This window comes from Heloderma suspectum, chromosome 6 (assembly GCF_057233095.1).
Source record: "Heloderma suspectum isolate Gila_16-S chromosome 6, 16-S_ref, whole genome shotgun sequence".
NCBI classification, from domain to species: Eukaryota; Metazoa; Chordata; class Lepidosauria; order Squamata; family Helodermatidae; genus Heloderma; species Heloderma suspectum.
In genome coordinates this window covers 31008033-31025042 of record NC_139463.1, presented here as the reverse complement: position 1 = coordinate 31025042, position 17010 = coordinate 31008033, and the positions used below count along the sequence as shown (strand labels likewise).

General features: G+C 47.2%; 1 protein-coding gene across 2 annotated transcripts; it reads right to left on the bottom strand.

The window, feature by feature from the left end:
- Positions 1–1896: 1896 nt before the first annotated feature.
- PLPBP (pyridoxal phosphate binding protein) lies at positions 1897–16300 on the bottom strand. Of its 2 annotated transcripts, none has more exons than XM_084803899.1 (8): positions 15310–15477; positions 13654–13761; positions 9636–9671; positions 8528–8603; positions 6961–7095; positions 5499–5641; positions 5294–5392; positions 1897–4040 (listed from the first exon to the last, which is right to left on the bottom strand). In XM_084803899.1, the coding sequence occupies exons 1-8, from the start codon at positions 15403–15405 to the stop codon at positions 3903–3905; spliced, it is 831 nt and encodes a 276-aa protein (XP_084660025.1). In that variant the 5' UTR covers positions 15406–15477; the 3' UTR covers positions 1897–3902. The 2 variants fall into 2 exon arrangements, with proteins under 2 accessions (XP_084660025.1, XP_084660027.1); XM_084803901.1 differs by lacking the exon at positions 15310–15477 and adding an exon at positions 15883–16300 and having other exon boundaries at positions 1914–4040.
- Positions 16301–17010: the final 710 nt, after the last annotated feature.

Genomic DNA, 17010 nt, shown 5'->3' with positions numbered 1-17010 from the left:
GAGTATTTGCTTTTATTTTATATAAACAAGAATTTTCTATACATTGGCTAATGAGCTGCAGGTTTTTGTCTTAGCATAGAATCTAGTTCATTTGTGAGGATGGGCAGGCTGCTCCCAGCTCAGGTCAGATTGGTTCAGAAATGAGCCAAGCTACCCCCACCCCAAATTGGGAAGTTGGTTGGTTAGTTTCCAAACTGATCACCTCCATATGTTTGAATAGTGGCTGCTTTTAAAGGCTGCGCACCCCCCAAGCCCCTCTAGTGCTGTGGGGGCAAAAGCCTAGCTCTCCCCCACCCACACACCCAGAGGATGCTTGGGAGCAAGAGGGTCTCCTCTGGGAAGTTTTCCCTGGCTGCAGCCCTTGAGAGCAGGGCTAAACTGGGAAATCTTCTCCAGCCTGGATTTTAATCCAAGCCAAAGAACTGTGGGACTACAAATGCTCAACTCTCCTTTGATGTGAGCATTTATCAAGCCCCCAAAGCTTGTTACCAGGCCAAAGGCCAGCAAACTTTGACAACACCTCTCCTCATTTGCTCAGATCATCTAGGGATAGTCACTCCATGGGAACCTGGCTATGACACCCCCTTGTTTGCATCCTATGGTCCGTCTTGGATGTGGTTGGCCTGTAGAAGGCTTGTGGGCAAGTCTGCCTTTGAAAGCTGTTGCTTGACAAGCACCTGGGTCCACTACAGACCTATTATTTCTATGGCGCTAGCCGAGTTGCTAGGACTTTGCCTTTCCTGTTTGCCCTGTTGATACTAACACGTTGAATACGCCATTCCATGCTAGTAACAAGGATACTGCTCTGAAGTCCTGGATTGCAGGGGGTAGGCAGGGACAGAGAGAGAGAGAGAGAGAGAGAGAGCGAGCGAGCGCTGGAACCGAAGGTTACTGCAGAGGGGGGCAATTGTTTATCAGCCATTAATGAAAAAATCTTATTGAAAGATTTATGTCCAGCTCACAATAAATGCTAAGAAAAATAGAGTGAGACTAAGGTCGCAATCCTATCCAGGTTTAGACAGAAAAAAGTCCTGCAACTTCCAGGATACTGGGACATGCTGGGAGTTGTAGGATTTTTTTCTATCTAAATTTGCATAAGGTTGTCCTAAGAAGCAAAAGCCATCTTCACCGGTGTTCTGGTCAAACATGACATGTTACTTTCTGTTGTGTTCCTGTGTAGGAACATAGGAAGCTGCTGTATAGGCAGGATTCCTTCCTAGCCTTACCTGGAGATGCCCGGGATTGAACCTAGGACCGCCTGCATGCAAAGCAGCTGCTCTACCACTGAGCTACTCTTTTATGCAGGTAACCCACAAAGTTACATCCAAGCCCATCTCTCTTGCAAACATAAAACCCAGACCACCTTGTCCTTCAGGAAGTTAGGAAATTCTGCCACCTTGTGGCCACTGTACATATGGCTCTGCTCCAGTTCCTGAAACTTTATAGACGCCTTTAGCTTCATACACACAGCTTTCCCTTCCAGCTGCACAGAAGACAGGGAAGCTATTCGACATCGACCCAACGCATCCACTCAACTCAATTGCTTTCTCCAAGATGCATCCACCACGTAACACACTCCCGACTACTGACATCATAGTACCCTTCCAAAGATTTTCATTGCACGCAAGCCAATCAGCTTGGCCTGCTGCTGGCCACCTGGGCCCCCTCACCATTGCCACCCGCTTGCCCACCCACATTCCTGGTGTCAAGCCTGCTACGTCCCGCCACGGGGCTTGCTCTTGGATCTTCCGAGTGCAAAAGCAGCCTTGAGATCAAATAGGGTGGTCCAACATGACCGCTTTAGTATGGCTCCACGTTTTGCGCTGGACACCCGCAAGCCCTCCAGAACAAGAGCTTCTGGTGCGCCTGGATACAGTAATAAAATAGCAAGCAGCTGAGCACAGACCCACAGCTTCTGTTCTTTACTTTCCATCTACAACACCAGGATCAGGGGGAAAAAAATAACATCTTTAATAGCTTAGTAAATGGCACAGATGGTACAGCATTTTGATCCACAACTGGTTTTACTCTTAATACACAATGAGAACACTGCACTGTGGAGCTCAGGGAAGGGTCAGTAAGGCTAGACTGCATTTAGCATTGCACCTATGTAGCGGGACACTAGCATAGTGGATGTTCTGTTCTGTGCAATTACATCTAGAGTTGTGTCCAGGGTACAAAAAACCAGGTGACTCCCAAAGCTAGGAACACAGGAAGTTGCCTTATACCACATCGGGCTATTTATCCATCTATGACCAGCAGTGGCTCTCCAGGGACTTAACAAGAGGTCGTTCTCATAACCATCAACCCAATCCTTTGAGATGCCAGGGATTGAACTTGGGACCTTCCGTGGGCCAAGTATGTGTTCTGCACCACTGACCTATGCTCCTTCTCCAATGATTAACCGAAAGACACACTACTGGATTAACCTAAAGACAAACCACGCAGGAAGCTATGGGGGAAAATGATGGGCCCCCCCACAAATGAAGGGTATTTCTACCACGGACTAAAGTCATTTATAGCAGCAGGCTGGGCCTTGAAGTAGATTGTCAACATGTGAGTTACAAAACAGATTCCACTGTAAACATTTTCACTGATTGGGAGTGCTGCTGAGGAAGGATGAATATTTGGATGAGATTTTCATGAAGCCAGAGTCATGGCTGTTTTAACGAGGTTTTCTTTCTTTAAAGAAGCTGGAGAAGTATGTACAGTGGGGATACAACACATTGTTACATTCTACCGCTTCGGACCCAACATCTGGGATGACTATGCTTTGCATGAAAACTTGGGGGTTCACTAGTTGCCTGGGGTAACAATTCTTTTGCATACGTGCTACTTGAAGACTCACCACTCTGGCTGCCTGCCCCATCTCTCTCTCTTGCGCGCGCGCACACGCACGCTCACACGCAGACAAATGTGCAAACCCTTGTCGGCTGCTAGATTTCGCTTGACTTTCTGTCTAAGACTGCTTTACTCCGCAGTGCCTTTCTGCTGGGGGTGGGGTGGAGGTGTCCCAAGGAAATTTTCCATGCATGGCAGCCTCTCCGTTTGCCACGTGAGGTAGGTCAGCCCCGTATCTCAAAATAGGGGGCGCAGGCACAGTATGGTTAAGTGACTCGGCCAAGATCACGCAGCAAGTCAGTGGCAGAACTACTCCAACCATCAATTTACCCAAGGGCAGGGGGAAAGGGACGTTTAGAGAGCAAAACAGAAAGTGATATGTAGCTGGCCGGTGATCAGCACTGGTGACACCAGTCTTTAAGAAGATGACTTCAACCTAAAAAAATCTTCCAAATCTGTGGTACAAAAGATCGCCATTAGCCAACTGTTGCAAGGAGATCCTTACCTATCTTTCCTCTGTGACCACTCATCAAGCCACTCAACGCTGAGCGGGTGTTCTTTAGTGTCATTAAGATCTCTGCATGGATGCTTCTGTCTACACTCGGCACAGGAGTTTACCCATAAAGCATTTCAAGGGGGATGAACAACAAAGAACGGCCAAGGGTTTTCCACCTTGGGAGGAGGAGTGGGTGGGAAATACGACAATTAAAAAGAAAACATGTCTCTGGTTAGAAATGTGCAATGATCACTGCTGGAAATGTTTCATCCCCAGACCTAATAGGGCTGAAGTCAGCTGGTTATCCACTTTAGCTATCTAAAGTCATTGTAGCTAAGGTACCAAAAGTCACTTGTCGAGCACAGGTGTTCATTTGCTGGTTTAAGAAAGTCAATCTCTATGGACATACAATAATAAAGTTACAGGTGACGAAGTGCCTGCGACGCCCTCTGATTACCTGATAGTGCCCCCCCCAGAGCTGTCAGCACAAAGGGAAAGTCAGGTGCATAGTAAGGTCTATCAGAATAGATCGCCCCAGATGAGGGAAGCCCTTGGGCTTTTTCAGTTAGTGCTCCTGCAATGCCAAGTTCTCCAGTTTGCCTTTGATCTCCCTTGGGGCTTTGTCACTCGAAGGCTTGTTGGAGTAATCACGCTCTCCGAAGATCGTGCTCCCAATTCGAATGTTTGTGGATCCAACTTCAATCTGTGCAGAAGAAAAAGCAGGAGAAAGACCGTGGGTACAAAACGTTCCAGAGCAGCGCTAGCTCCAGGTTTTGGAGGGCCCTTGGGCAAGACACCTTCAGCGGGCCCCCACCCTGGTGACGTTTTGAAAACCCCATACCATTGCCAGGTTTTACGAGGGATGCAGCTTAAAAGCTTTCCTGCTGCTACAGCACAATTCAAAATATAGGGGATCACCTTTGAAGCCCTAAATGGCTTGGGTTCAGGATACCTGAGAGACTGCCTGCTCCCTTACTAACCTGCACATTCCCTAAGATCAGGTGGAGAGGCCCTTCTCTGTGTCCCACCTAGGATGGAAGCAGTGCTGGGTCCATGTTTTTGAGCTTCAAAACACACAACCACTCTTGCCTTCCATGGATTGCGCCTCTTTGTGTTAAAAGAACAGGTTTTCTTTGTTGGTGGCCGAGTTTCAGAAGGGCAAAGCCAATGCTGGCTCTGGATTTTGGAGGGCCCTTGGGCAAGACACCATCAGTGGGGCCCCAAGTAAAATAAGTGAGTCGTCCTTCTCACCGCCTTTGTTACCAGCTGCTCCTGCTCCCCAGAAACTCCTCACTGTTTCTACCATTTGCTAGCTTGACAGGCAGAGAGCCAGTAAGCAAGTAGGCCGTGGCATCTGCTGCTCCTCCTTCTCACCACCACCACTGTCTGGGCCAGAGCAAAAGGCAGGTGAACAAGCAACTTGCAATAAAGAAGAAGAGGAGCAAGTCCAGGGGGCTGTTGTCAGTGGGCCCTGGCTGGGGTGTGGGCCCTTGGCAGGTGCCCAAACATGCCTACCCTTGATGCTGGCCCTGTTCCAGAGGACGGTGCAGCGAGACAGAAAGAGCCAGGAAGTGTGAAACAGAGGAAGCAATTCAAGGCTTAGCCAGGAGGAAGGTATAGACAGAGCGGAGATGATGAAAAGGTAGATAAAGTAGAAAGAAGGGAAAAGAGATTTAAAAGAAAAGGTAGCAGTGGAAACTGGATCTGATAAGAAAACTGAAGCCAATGAAAGAAGCATACCAAAGGAGAAATGTAGTCAAAATAGCACACCAAAGAAAAGGAGAGAGGCTATGAGGAGAAGGGGAGTTGTAAAAAAGGGAAAGCCAAGGTTTACCCAAACATTCCAGCATGAGCTTGGTTGCTCACTCACTCACAGGGCTAGAGACTGGAGGGCAAAAGGAAGTGAAAAGGCAGAGGCTCCACCGCAAGCAATGGCCAAAGAGATCCCAGACTTACTGCATGCTGGAAGTCTGTAGACATGCCCATGCTCAGCTCCACTTTCTCAAGGGGGATGTTGAGCTTGTCGCACAGCTCCTGACGCAAGGACAGCAACATCTGGAGGGGGAAGGAAGAGAGAACGCAGCTGAACTCTGCCCTCTTCTTCCCTTGAAAGCCATGCCTGCTTGATGAGTATCCCCCCCACCCCCAAGATCAGGCATACCTGGAAGTCAGGATTGGGCCCCTTGCTAAGGTCATGCCCAAAGCTGCCAATTGTCATCAAGCCCACAAATTCCAGGCTGGGGCATTTCTGGAGGAGATGCGCCACTGTCGCCACCGTTTCTCCAGGTGGTAGCCCATGCTTACCTTAAAAAAAGGAAAGATTGTATTTATTTATTACATTGTTATCCTTCCTCCAAGGAGCTCCAAATGGAATGCATAGTGAATCCCCTCATAACAATCCTGTATGGTAGGTTAGGCTGAAAGAGAATGATCGTCCCAAGGTCACTTAACAAGCTTTGTGGTGGAGTGAGGATTTGAAGCAGAGCCTCCCAGATGGATGGGGATGATGGGAACTGTCACCAACACATCTTCAGGGCTCCAGGTTGCCAGGGGCTGATTTAGCCACTTCATCGCAATGGCTCTCAATAGACAAGGCACCGTTATCAGAAAGAATCCCAACTGCCTCGAAATTCAGCCCTACCCCAACATGCCTTCAACTAATAAAAGTTCTAACAAAGCAACACAGAGGAGTAGATTTGGACTACTTGGCCTTCCCCAGTAAAACACCTGATGAGTTAAGCCCCAGAATTCTGAAATTACCCAATGTGGCAGGGGGTCATGCCCTCAGTGAATATCTATTTCTTTTGTACTAACAGCTACAGCTGTAGGTGTGCAAGATCTCCACGTGATCGAGGACCCCATTCACTTTAAGAGTCTATGCACGCATACAAGCTTCCTTTCACAGACATCCTGCCAAATGTACAGATGTCGCAAGGTGCACAATGCATAGGAGTCATGCAAACAGGACTCTGCTCTTTAAAATGAGGGTGCCTAACCTCAGGCCCAGGGGCCAAATGAACCCTGCCCCTAACTTTTCCCGCTGCGCTCTGCGACGGACCCTAGCATCCCTCAAGTCACCTCCCTCACCCTCCTCTTCCGAAACCTGGGTTCTCATGGTGGAGGAATGGGGGAGCCGTTCAGGCTGGGCCATCTATGTGTCAAGGTCTTGAGAAGAAAGTCTTGCTGTATCTGAGTTCACTAGGGAGGGTGCCTCCCTCTGTTCTTGCTGTTCCCATTCTGATTCCAACTCTGAGCTGCCAGATTTCTCCACACGCTCAGACTCATTCCTGACACTGCCTGGGGTCCCAATCTGGTCCTCTGGGGTTCCCCAGAAGGCCACATCCACTTTCCCTGGCCCCCACTCCTTTCCCCCAACCACTGATTGATTGGTGTTTTCCCGGCTTTTGTGCAGATTTTCTCCCCCCATTTTAAATGGTTGGAATGCCTCTCCTAAGGCTTAGTTACCGGGAAGAAGAGCTCTAAGCTAAAATATGCTAGCATTTTGGCCCTGCCCACGACTGGAATGCAGCCCCCAAGAACTTATTTGAAATGGAATTTGACCCTCGGGTTGAAATAAGTCCCTCATACTTGCTTTAAAATAAGGCTGAATCTAGTCTACTTACTGTCTTCGCCACTTGTATTCACTTGCACCATAATCTTTAGCTTCTCCAAAGAGCCTTTCTTCTGCCAAGAAGCATTCACTCGGTCTGCCAGTTTTATGGAATCCACTGTTTCTAGCATAAAGAGGTTAGGTACCCCTAAATGAATAAATAAACATATATAGACATATCTTAGCAAACGTCAGTTCCACACAATACTAGCACACCTGGCCTAGCCACAGGAAGGACCGAAGGATGCCCACTACCTCAGCGATCGCCATGAGGAGCAAATCTTTTTTGAATGCAAATCAGAGAGACTGTAGTGCAGCCAGGTTCGACCTGATCTTGGTATATTTCCTGGAATGCAGGAATTCATCTCTGGCCACTTCCAAACACAACAACTATATGTCTGTGTTCTTTCTCAGCACTAAATAGAATTTTATATTCTGAATGAAGTTGTCTTTTGCCTGATCATGCAAACTGACTCGTAAGTATATGAGCCAAAGGACAGAAATTACCAGACGCATAGGAAACAACAGAAAATGAACACATTTGCCTTCGAGTTCATTAAGAGTTGTGTGAAATTACAAACCAACAGGATGCAAATATAGCTAACTGTTGATTAAAACTTAGGTTAAATCTAATGGAATGGCTGTGGTTGTGAAATAAGTTTCATTTTTAGAATTTGATGTAATTGACATATAGCTGATGTCAGGCAGGCACCAACATTGCTTTGATTTCAGTGTTTTCAGCTAGAGACATTTGTATTTAAACAAGCTTTTCCAGAATGACCAGCCATAATTCTCCTGCTTTTATTGGTATAACTTGATTTTAAATATTTTTTATTCTTTTGTATTTTGCTAGTTTTTTTCCCTTACACTTCAAGACTCGGGAATCTTTTTAGATACAGAATGGTGTATACATTTTGTAAAATAAATAAATAAATTTTATTTATTTATTTTATTACAGTGCAATACAGCCCAAGCCCACATTCACCAAGGGCAAAGGGTCTCAACCCTCAGCCAGCTTTTTATTTAACAACTTGCCTGGTAGCCACAGGCGAGAAGGAATTCCATGTAGGCGAGTACATGAAATTCAATGCTGGGAGGAGGGAGTTCACTTTGTTTCTGTGCTTGCTGCAGAGAAGGGGCTTACCTTGTACTGCAGCCAGCATGTCAATGCAGGCTACTAGTCTCTTTAAGCCAATGTATTGTACTGCATTGTTTTTACTGTATACACTACCCTAGAATATGCAAGGATGAAGGGCATTAGAATTAAAAGTAAAAAAATCTTAACAGGCTAGTGAAATTGAGAACTAGTAACTTCTGTGGTCTTATTTTCAAAGTTGCCCTCAGCCCTGAGAAAATTCAATCCATCTACCCCTAATTTCAAGTTTTGAAGGAAACATTGCTTTCCTGTGTTTTGCATTGTGCAATTCAACTGCATTCCAAAAATAGAACCTGCCTGAGTCAGAGCAAGAGCAGTTGCGCATTAATTAAAATGAATGTATTGCAACAGCCCTTCCCTCCCATAAAGAGCTTATCATGCCCCCACTCCCACTACCGATCAGCACCAAAAAAGTTATAATTACCAAGCAGTTTGTTGACGTTGTTTTTCTGCAAATGGCCAATGAAATGCCATTTAATCTCTGGACAAGACGACAGAATCTGAGGACGGTGGCAAAGAATGAACCAGTTTTGAAATGCATTTATGCTACCCATACATTTGCAACTGAAAGATGCTTTTTACATTTATTCAGCTACTTATATATAACACAATTTTCAAGGTGAAAAGTCTGCACAAAGTGGATTACAATACAAAAAACTGAGTTGGATCCAAGCCTATGGCACAATCCTACACATGTTTAGAAAGAAAAAAAATCCTACAGCTCCTAGCATTTGATAGCTAGCCATGCTGGCTCGGAAATGCTGGAAGTCATAGAACTTTTTCCTGTCTAAACATGCACAGGATTGCACCCTTAATCATACTTAGAGTAGACCCATTGAAATCAATGAGACTGAAGTTGATCATGACAAACTTAACATCTTCTCGATTTTGATTGGTCTACTCTAAGTATGACTAAGTCTGGATCCAACCCACTGGGTTGAAAAGAAACACAGATTATTCTCATCCAAGAACAAAGATACAAAACTCATCCAAGGCTCCTCATGGACTCAATGGTCTTGTAGGCCCCTTCTAACCCTATGATTCTATGTGTATGTATATACAATTAATTCTGATGGCTGCCAGTATTAGGAACCTAGGAACATTATACTGAGTCAAATCATTGAGCCCAGTATTGTCAACACTGACTGGCAGCTGCTCTCCAGGGTTTCAGGCAGGATTCTTCCCTAGTCCTACCAGATGAAGCCAGGGATTAAATCTGGGACCTTCTGCATGCAAAGCATGTGCTCTACCACTGAGCAATGGCCCCTCTCCTCTGCTGGAATAGATATCACAACTAAGCCCAAGACAGGACTGGAAAAATATTTCAAATTGCTGGGGCTCTTCAAGGGCCATCTTGTTCAAGATTACCTCCCATTTATACAAAAAGAGTTACATGGTTGTTAAAATGTGGCCAGCAAGATCCTACTCTGCATAGGAAATTACTAGCCAACTTTCTGCAACAAGCTTGTACTGAATGACCATCTGGATAAACTGGGGGTTTTATTTTAAACACACACATGCAATATACTTACCCTGGACTCTGATGCCTTTTCTAGTAATTCCTGGACCTACAAGAAATTAAAACATTAAGATTTGCTCACGTCTCTTTTGTCTCCTATCTGAGTACCATCATGACTTATGGACTGAATATAAGACAATGAGTTCCAATTATGCCAGTCAACATAAAGCAAAACAGATGTATGAGGTGCATGGTACAGGAGAAGCAATGTCTTCTTGTCCAAGTGCTAACAGACACTACTCTTAAGCACAAAGTCATGCACTGAGTTGCCAACTACTCCCATAGTTATTATCCAAAAAATTGCTTACCACCACCGTTGTCCCTATGTATCCCACAGAAGTCTGGCACTCTCCGCTATTCACCCCTGCTCACTTATTAGGACTAGACAAGTCAAATTAACCAGCCACCATCTAGCATTAATGCTTTGCAGCAATGGGCAAATGATAAACCAAAGCTCAGAGCTGGATCTCCAGTCCACATTTTAAGGACCTCCAATCCACCTGTAACATAAGAATTCTCACATGCATGGGAATGAGGCTGGATCCAGACCCATCTCTACTGCCATCACAGCCTTTCCGGCCTTCTTGAAATCAGATTGCACATTGCTGCTATGCATGATGGATGGGGTATACACATGTTCAGTCCACGAGACTGAAAAATAAGGGGCAGACAACAATCTCAGAGCAACTGGCAGATCTTTATTTAGAGTACCACCATATACTATCGAGCATCGCAATCCTATGGGCAACGATTAATGTCCTCTGTTTTAGACATCACAAATCTTAACTGTGGAATGTGCCAAGCATGAATGCCAAACATAGTAAGGCAGTGTCTCAGACTATATTGCAGACAGCAGGCCATTCTGGGCTGCATCAACAACTATGAACAGTACCAGAAGGGGACATCCGGGCTGAGAGGAAACCCTGAAATCACAAAAGAAGTGATCACATACAGAGATGCTCAGCGGCATTTAGGGCCTAATATACAGTGTTTAATATACAGGGTTTTGAACTGTGGTGCTGGAGAAGACTCTTACGAGTCCCCTGGACTGCAAGGAGGTCAAATCAGTCCATCCTAAAGGAAATCAACCCTGACTGCTCACTGGAAGGACAGATACTGAAGCTGAAGCTCAAATATTTTGGCCACCTAATATGAAGAGAAAACTCCCTGGAAAAGACCCTGATGCTGGGAAAGATGGAAGGCAAAAGGAGAAGGGGATGGCAGAGGATGAGATGGCTAGATAGCATCACCGATGCAATGAATATGGACTTGAGCACACTCCGGGAGCGCAGGACAGGAAGGCCTGGCGTGCTATGGTCCATGGGGTCACGAAGAGTCGGACACGACTGAACGACTGAACAAGAACAACAACGTACAGGGTTTGGAAGCCAACTACAGGAGGAAGGGGAAGAGGGAAAGCAAAGCTTGAAAAACTGTGTACAACATTGTGTTCAGTTCTGGTCACATCTCAAGAGATCACTGTTTTAACTTGTTCATAAATGATCTGGATTTAGAAGTAAGCAGCAAGGTGGCCAAGCTTGCAGACAGTACCAAATCATTTAGGCTGCCATCCTACACCCACTTACCGGGGAGCAAGCCCCACTGAACTCCATGGGATTTACATCTGTGTAGATATGTATAGGATTGTACTGTTAGGGCGGTAACAACCAAAACCGAGTGCAAAGAGCTCAAGAAGGATCTCTCCAAACTGGAGAATGGGCAACAAAATGGTAAATGCATGTCAATGAGGTTAGGGTAAAAAAATGCACGCTGGAGCATAAATTCCTAATTTCACATATACACTGATTGGGTCTGACCTGGCAGTGATTGACATGGAAGGAGATATTGGGGATGTGGGGAATAGCTGAATGTAAACTTCAAGATAGTGTGCGGCAGTTATGATAGAGACAAATTCCAAGCTAGGGACAGTTCAATAGTTGGGTAAGAAAGCAATACTAAAATTGACAATATCGTAATGCTTTTACACTAGGGGGTGGGCAACCTTTTTGGGCCATGGGGACATTTGGCAATTTGTGACTGTCCTGGGCACCACCACAAAATGGTTGCCATGGGAAGCATGGCAAAGGACAAGTTGTTGTTGTTGTTCAGTCGTTCAGTCGTGTCCGACTCTTCGTGACCCCATGGACCATAGCACGCCAGGCCTTCCTGTCCTGCGCTCTCTCCCGGAGCGTGCTCAAGTTCATATTCATTGCATCCGTGATGCTATCTAGCCATCTCATCCTCTGCCGTCCCCTTCTCCTTTTGCCTTCAGTCTTTCCCAGCATCAAGGTCTTTTCCAGGGAGTTTTCTCTTCGCATTAGGTGGCCAAAATATTGGAGCTTCAGCTTCATTATCTGTCCTTCCAATGAGCACTCAGGGTTGATTTCCTTTAGGATGGACTGATTTGACCTCCTTGCAGTCCAGGGGACTCGTACGAGTCTTCTCCAGCACCACAGTTCGAAAGCATCAATTCTTCGGCGCTCAGCCTTCCTTATAGTCCAGCTCTCACAGCCATACATTACTACTGGGAAAACCATAGCTTTGATTAGACGGACCTTTGTCGGCAAGGTGATGTCTCTGCTCTTACTATGCTGTCTAGGTTGGCCATAGCTTTCCTCCCAAGGAGAAAGCGTCTTTTAATTTCATGGCTACAGTCACCGTCTGCGGTGATCTTGGAGCCCAAGAAAGTAAAATCTGTCACTGCTTCCATTAAAGGACAAGTAAACTGCCCCAAAATCTGTGTAACAAAGCAGAGGTGGGATCCAAGCCCCAACACACTGCACAATTCCTTTACACTCACCGTTTTCTGCACCTACAGAAACCTATTTGACATCAATCTCAGCTTCCAATAATAAGATGTATCAATTAAAAAAAAAAAAACAACAATGGTGAGAAGGTAGGGCACCTTGGCAGGTGCCAAGAAAGGTATCCAAGGATGCACTGGTGCCCACAGGCATCATGTAGCCTATTACTGATTTACACAAATCTACAGTGCAAGCACAGTGTGCATATTTTATATAGTTCTGGTTGTCGTCTCTCAAGACAGATATTGAAAAGCTGGAATACGTGCAGAAAGGGGCAACCAAAATTATCAAGGGGTGGGAGCAACTGCCCCATGAGGAAAAGTTACATTAGGGGATTTTTAGTTCAGAAAAAAAAGGCAACTAAGGGTGAGGAGGGGATGATCAAGATTTATAAAACTATACACGGTACAGAGAAAGTAGATAAAAACATTTTCTCCCTCTCTCATAATACTAGAGCCCAGGGTCATCCAATGAGGTTGACTGGTGGGAGATTCAGGACAGCCAAGAATAAGTATTTTCTCCCACACAGCTGACATGTGTATTTTATTGCCACAAGATGTAATGATGGCCACCAATTTAGCTGGTGTTAAAAGGGGATTAGACAAATTCATGTAGAAAGCTATCAATGGCTACAAGTCATGACGGCCATGTGCTACTTTCACATGCTAGGAAAGAACAATGGAATGGGAAATTGCCCTCATGTCCTGCTTGTGAGCTTCTTAGAGGCATCTGGTTGGCTACTTTGGGAAACCAGATGCTGGACTACATAGACCGGTAGTGTGATCCAGCAGTGCTCTTCTTATGTTCTGCAAGTATGTGACTCATAGGAAGGGAGTGAGCCCAAGGAGGGACAAAGTGAGCGGGAACCCTTTTTATCTTGAATCTTCTACTTCTCAGCAGAAATTACTTCTCTCACCTTTTGTAGAAAAAAAAAGCATCCCTCTCTTTTTGATATGTTAGTCTAGCAAACCTCTATCTCAACAACTGAAGCCACTTTCAATCACCACCCATGCCACAATTCTCCAAGGTGACAAGGGCCCAAGGTGTTTGTCAGTTCCTTTGTGAACCTAGTTTGTGAGTGTGTTTTGATTCGCTTCTAGGAAGCACATCCCTGTTTAACATTAATTGACACATTACATCCAGTTCTCTGGATGCTACCAGCAGAATCTGGGAAGGCTTCCTTCTGGCCCTGAAGTCTGAATGAACAGGGAAAGGCAGGACACTCACGTAGTTTTCTCCAAAACTGCGCTGCCCGTGGTTGTAGGCCTCAATCACCATTTCTGCAGGTTTCGTTTTACTGACAGCTACGAGGCGAGGCTGTATAGCAGGCAAGCCCTGTATTTACAAAGAAATAAGTGGTCAGCAGGCAAGTGGATGAATTCACACATATGCATGCCCATGGCTCAATTAACAGGCACATGGAAAACAACGATCACGGATCAACTGCCACCACAGATGAAAGTGAGGAGATATGAAATACCTCGCTTCCTTTTGAAACTAAATTCTTTTTGATGAAGGTGAGTTTATATGTTCCCCTTTGTGTTGCTTAGTGATGAGACATCACGTGATGTACACCCGCATGTAAGAACAGCCAAAAGCTACTGTGGGTAAAAGACTAACAGATTTATTGTAGTGTAAGCATTCATGAATTAGTGTGGCAGGGTAAGCAACCTGGTGCCTTCCGGATGTTCTGGACTACAGCTCCCGTAGCCTTCCCAGCTGGAACTAATGGGAGTTATAGTCCAGACCATCTGGAGGGCAGCAGGTTACCTACCCCTGAATTAAAAAGTCCACTTCCTCAGATACCTGACATGTTATCATCAGTTAGCAGCAGATATATATTATATACATACACAAACATGTATAGAAATGGATTAAAAAATGGGTTAAATGACCATGAAATGCAAAATAAACAGCCTATGACAATTCCCTGCACAGTTTAAGACAAGCAAAATTACCATCTACAGCAGAATTGGCAATAACACATCCACACATGAATCAGCCCTAAATTGGACGTCAAAACCAGACAACAATTTTACATTTTAAAAATGTAGTATATACTTTTTTACTCATAATAAATACAATAACATCACAGCAGCTTTGGCTGTAATCCTATTCCTACTTTCACCAGAGTAAGACCCAAAGGGATTTCTCAGCAAACATACTTAGGAATGCATTGAAATTAGGATGCTTCAGTGATGCCTTAAGTGTTAAAACAGATGCTCCTGAGGTTATTACACTCTTGCTTTGCAAACTAAGGGTCATGCTAGTCTAACTTCAGTCCCATTCATTTCAATGGGTCTACTCAAAGTAGGGCTAACACGGGCTACAACCCTAACAGCGCAATCCTACACATCAGCTTTCCCCCAAGCTGGTGCCCTCCGGATGTTTCAGACAACAACTCCCAGCATGCCTGACCTTTGGCCCTGCGGTCTGGGGCTGATGGGAGTTGAAATCCAAAACAGCTGAAGGGCCCCAGCTTAGGGAAAAAGCTGATGTGAAGGACTGCACGTCCCGTGCCTCCTCAGAGGTAAGCCCCCCATTTGTTCAGTGGGGATTTACTTACAGGTAAGCGCGCAGAGAGGATTGCAAAAGGACCGCAGCCGTAAAAGCACACGGCAGACGAATGCAAATAAACAAATGCGAAATAACACGGAATGAATAGCACAGAACAAAATAAATGTACGTGAAATAAATAGAATAGAATAGAATAAATGGAAATAAAATAGAAATACATGGACAGGCCAGCCCAAGCCAGGCCAGGCCTCCCCTTCCTCTCCCAAAACATAGCCATGAATCCCCCTCAGGGGGGGCTCCAGACCGCTTGCCCGAGCCGCCCCCCGCCTCGCGCGCCCCCCGGGGCCGGCCGCGCCCCACGCGCACCTGGGGCCTCCTGGCCGCCGCCTGCTGCACCTGCTCCTCGACCGCCCTGAGCGCCAGCCCCAGGTCCTCCCCAGCAGCCATGCCGGCTCTCCACATTCCCGCGACCAGGCCGCTCCCTACGCCCCTCGCCCACACTCCCCTCCTCCTCTCGCGGCCCCTCCTTCCCTCCCGCCGGCTTCCGCCACACACGCAGGCAGCCAATCGGCGCTGGAGGTCGGCCCGGCTCGCCAATGAGGCGAGGAGACAGAGCCCGGGCGGAGGCGGGATTGCGGCTGCGGGCCGGGCCCGCTGCTCGGCCATTTGGGAGAGGTCGGGGAGCGCGAGGGGGCCGAGGAAAAGCCGCCGGGAGACGGGCAGGCTCGCGGCGCATGCGCGGCGGGCGGGGCCAGCCGGGAGCCGCGCCTCCCGCGCCGGGGTTGCGTCCCGCGACCCCCCAACGTGTCCCAGTCCGCGCGCCCCTTCCCCACCGGCGGGGACGCCAGTGGCAGGGTGAGTCGGCCCCAAAGGGAGGCGTCTTTGCCGGTCGCCGCTACGAGAAGCACCGCGCCTCATCGCCGTGCTGGCGCTGCCTACCTCGCAGGGTTGTTGTGAGGTTAAAACGCGCCTTCTCGCAGGGCCGCGCCCGCGCAACGACCGCACCAAGCCTTCCTCCGGGATACTCCGCGGCAGCCCCTCTGCCCAGGTCGCCTTTCTCTTTTCCGGCTGACGCTCAACCTTCCTGGGCTACGTACTGCACGTGTTCTGCCCTCGCTGGGGGCTCTGTTCAAGTAGGGAGGAAGTTACTCCCGCATAGTTGTGTGTTGGTTTGTTTTTTAAGTTCTTTGCTCATTCTGTACACCTTGCTTACCCCCACACCCCCTCCCGACCTCTTTCACTTTGGCCCCGTTTCTGATCGGCACTTGCCGCCAGAGTTCGCTATTAGAGGGAGCGGTGGTGATGGCGCAGGAGGCGGGACCGGTGTGGCGTGTACGCTACGCTCTCCTGAGCTCTCTGCGCCCGCCACTGAACCACTTACTGGAATGCAAGAGGCAGGAGGAGCCTCGGGGGTCATCAGGTCCAAAGGGCCGAAATGTTTGGCAGGTGGGCAGCAGCGTAACGGAGCCACGTTTTGATTAGCAGGAATGCTGACATCATCTGCCACCCCCCTCAGACTTCCCTGTTCCCTTGGAGGTTAGCTGCAATCCTTAGAGGGGCTGGGGGGAAATGAATTTCCCCAGCAACAACATATATGCAAAGTATTTTAGGGTAGCTTGCTCTTGAATGTGCAATAAAAGACCCAAGAGCGTTATAAAAGACCCGCTCCTGCTAGAAGTGCTTTGCTGACATGGGGCAACACAGCTGCCTGTGTTTTTGGTCTCTCCTTTTGAGGGTGGGGTGGGAGTTTTGGAGACCGTCATGAACTTCAAAATTAACCCCTACATACTGCCCATGGGACACACAAACAGGTCCTGGAAGAAGAGGAATCCCATTGATACCACTTCCTCCTAATGAGTGCTGGGAAGGAGTGAAGCAGGCAACCTATCCTAATTTGGAAAGCTCACCCAGACAGAACCTTCTTAGGAGACCTATAAGGGTTAGGGACAGCCTTGCTGCACTCCTGCCAAGGCCTATACCTCTGTGGCAGGCCACTGCCTCTATGCTGAAGCCACCAGGTCCCATTCCTCCGCACACACCCTAAGCTATCCCCACGCACCCCAGCCT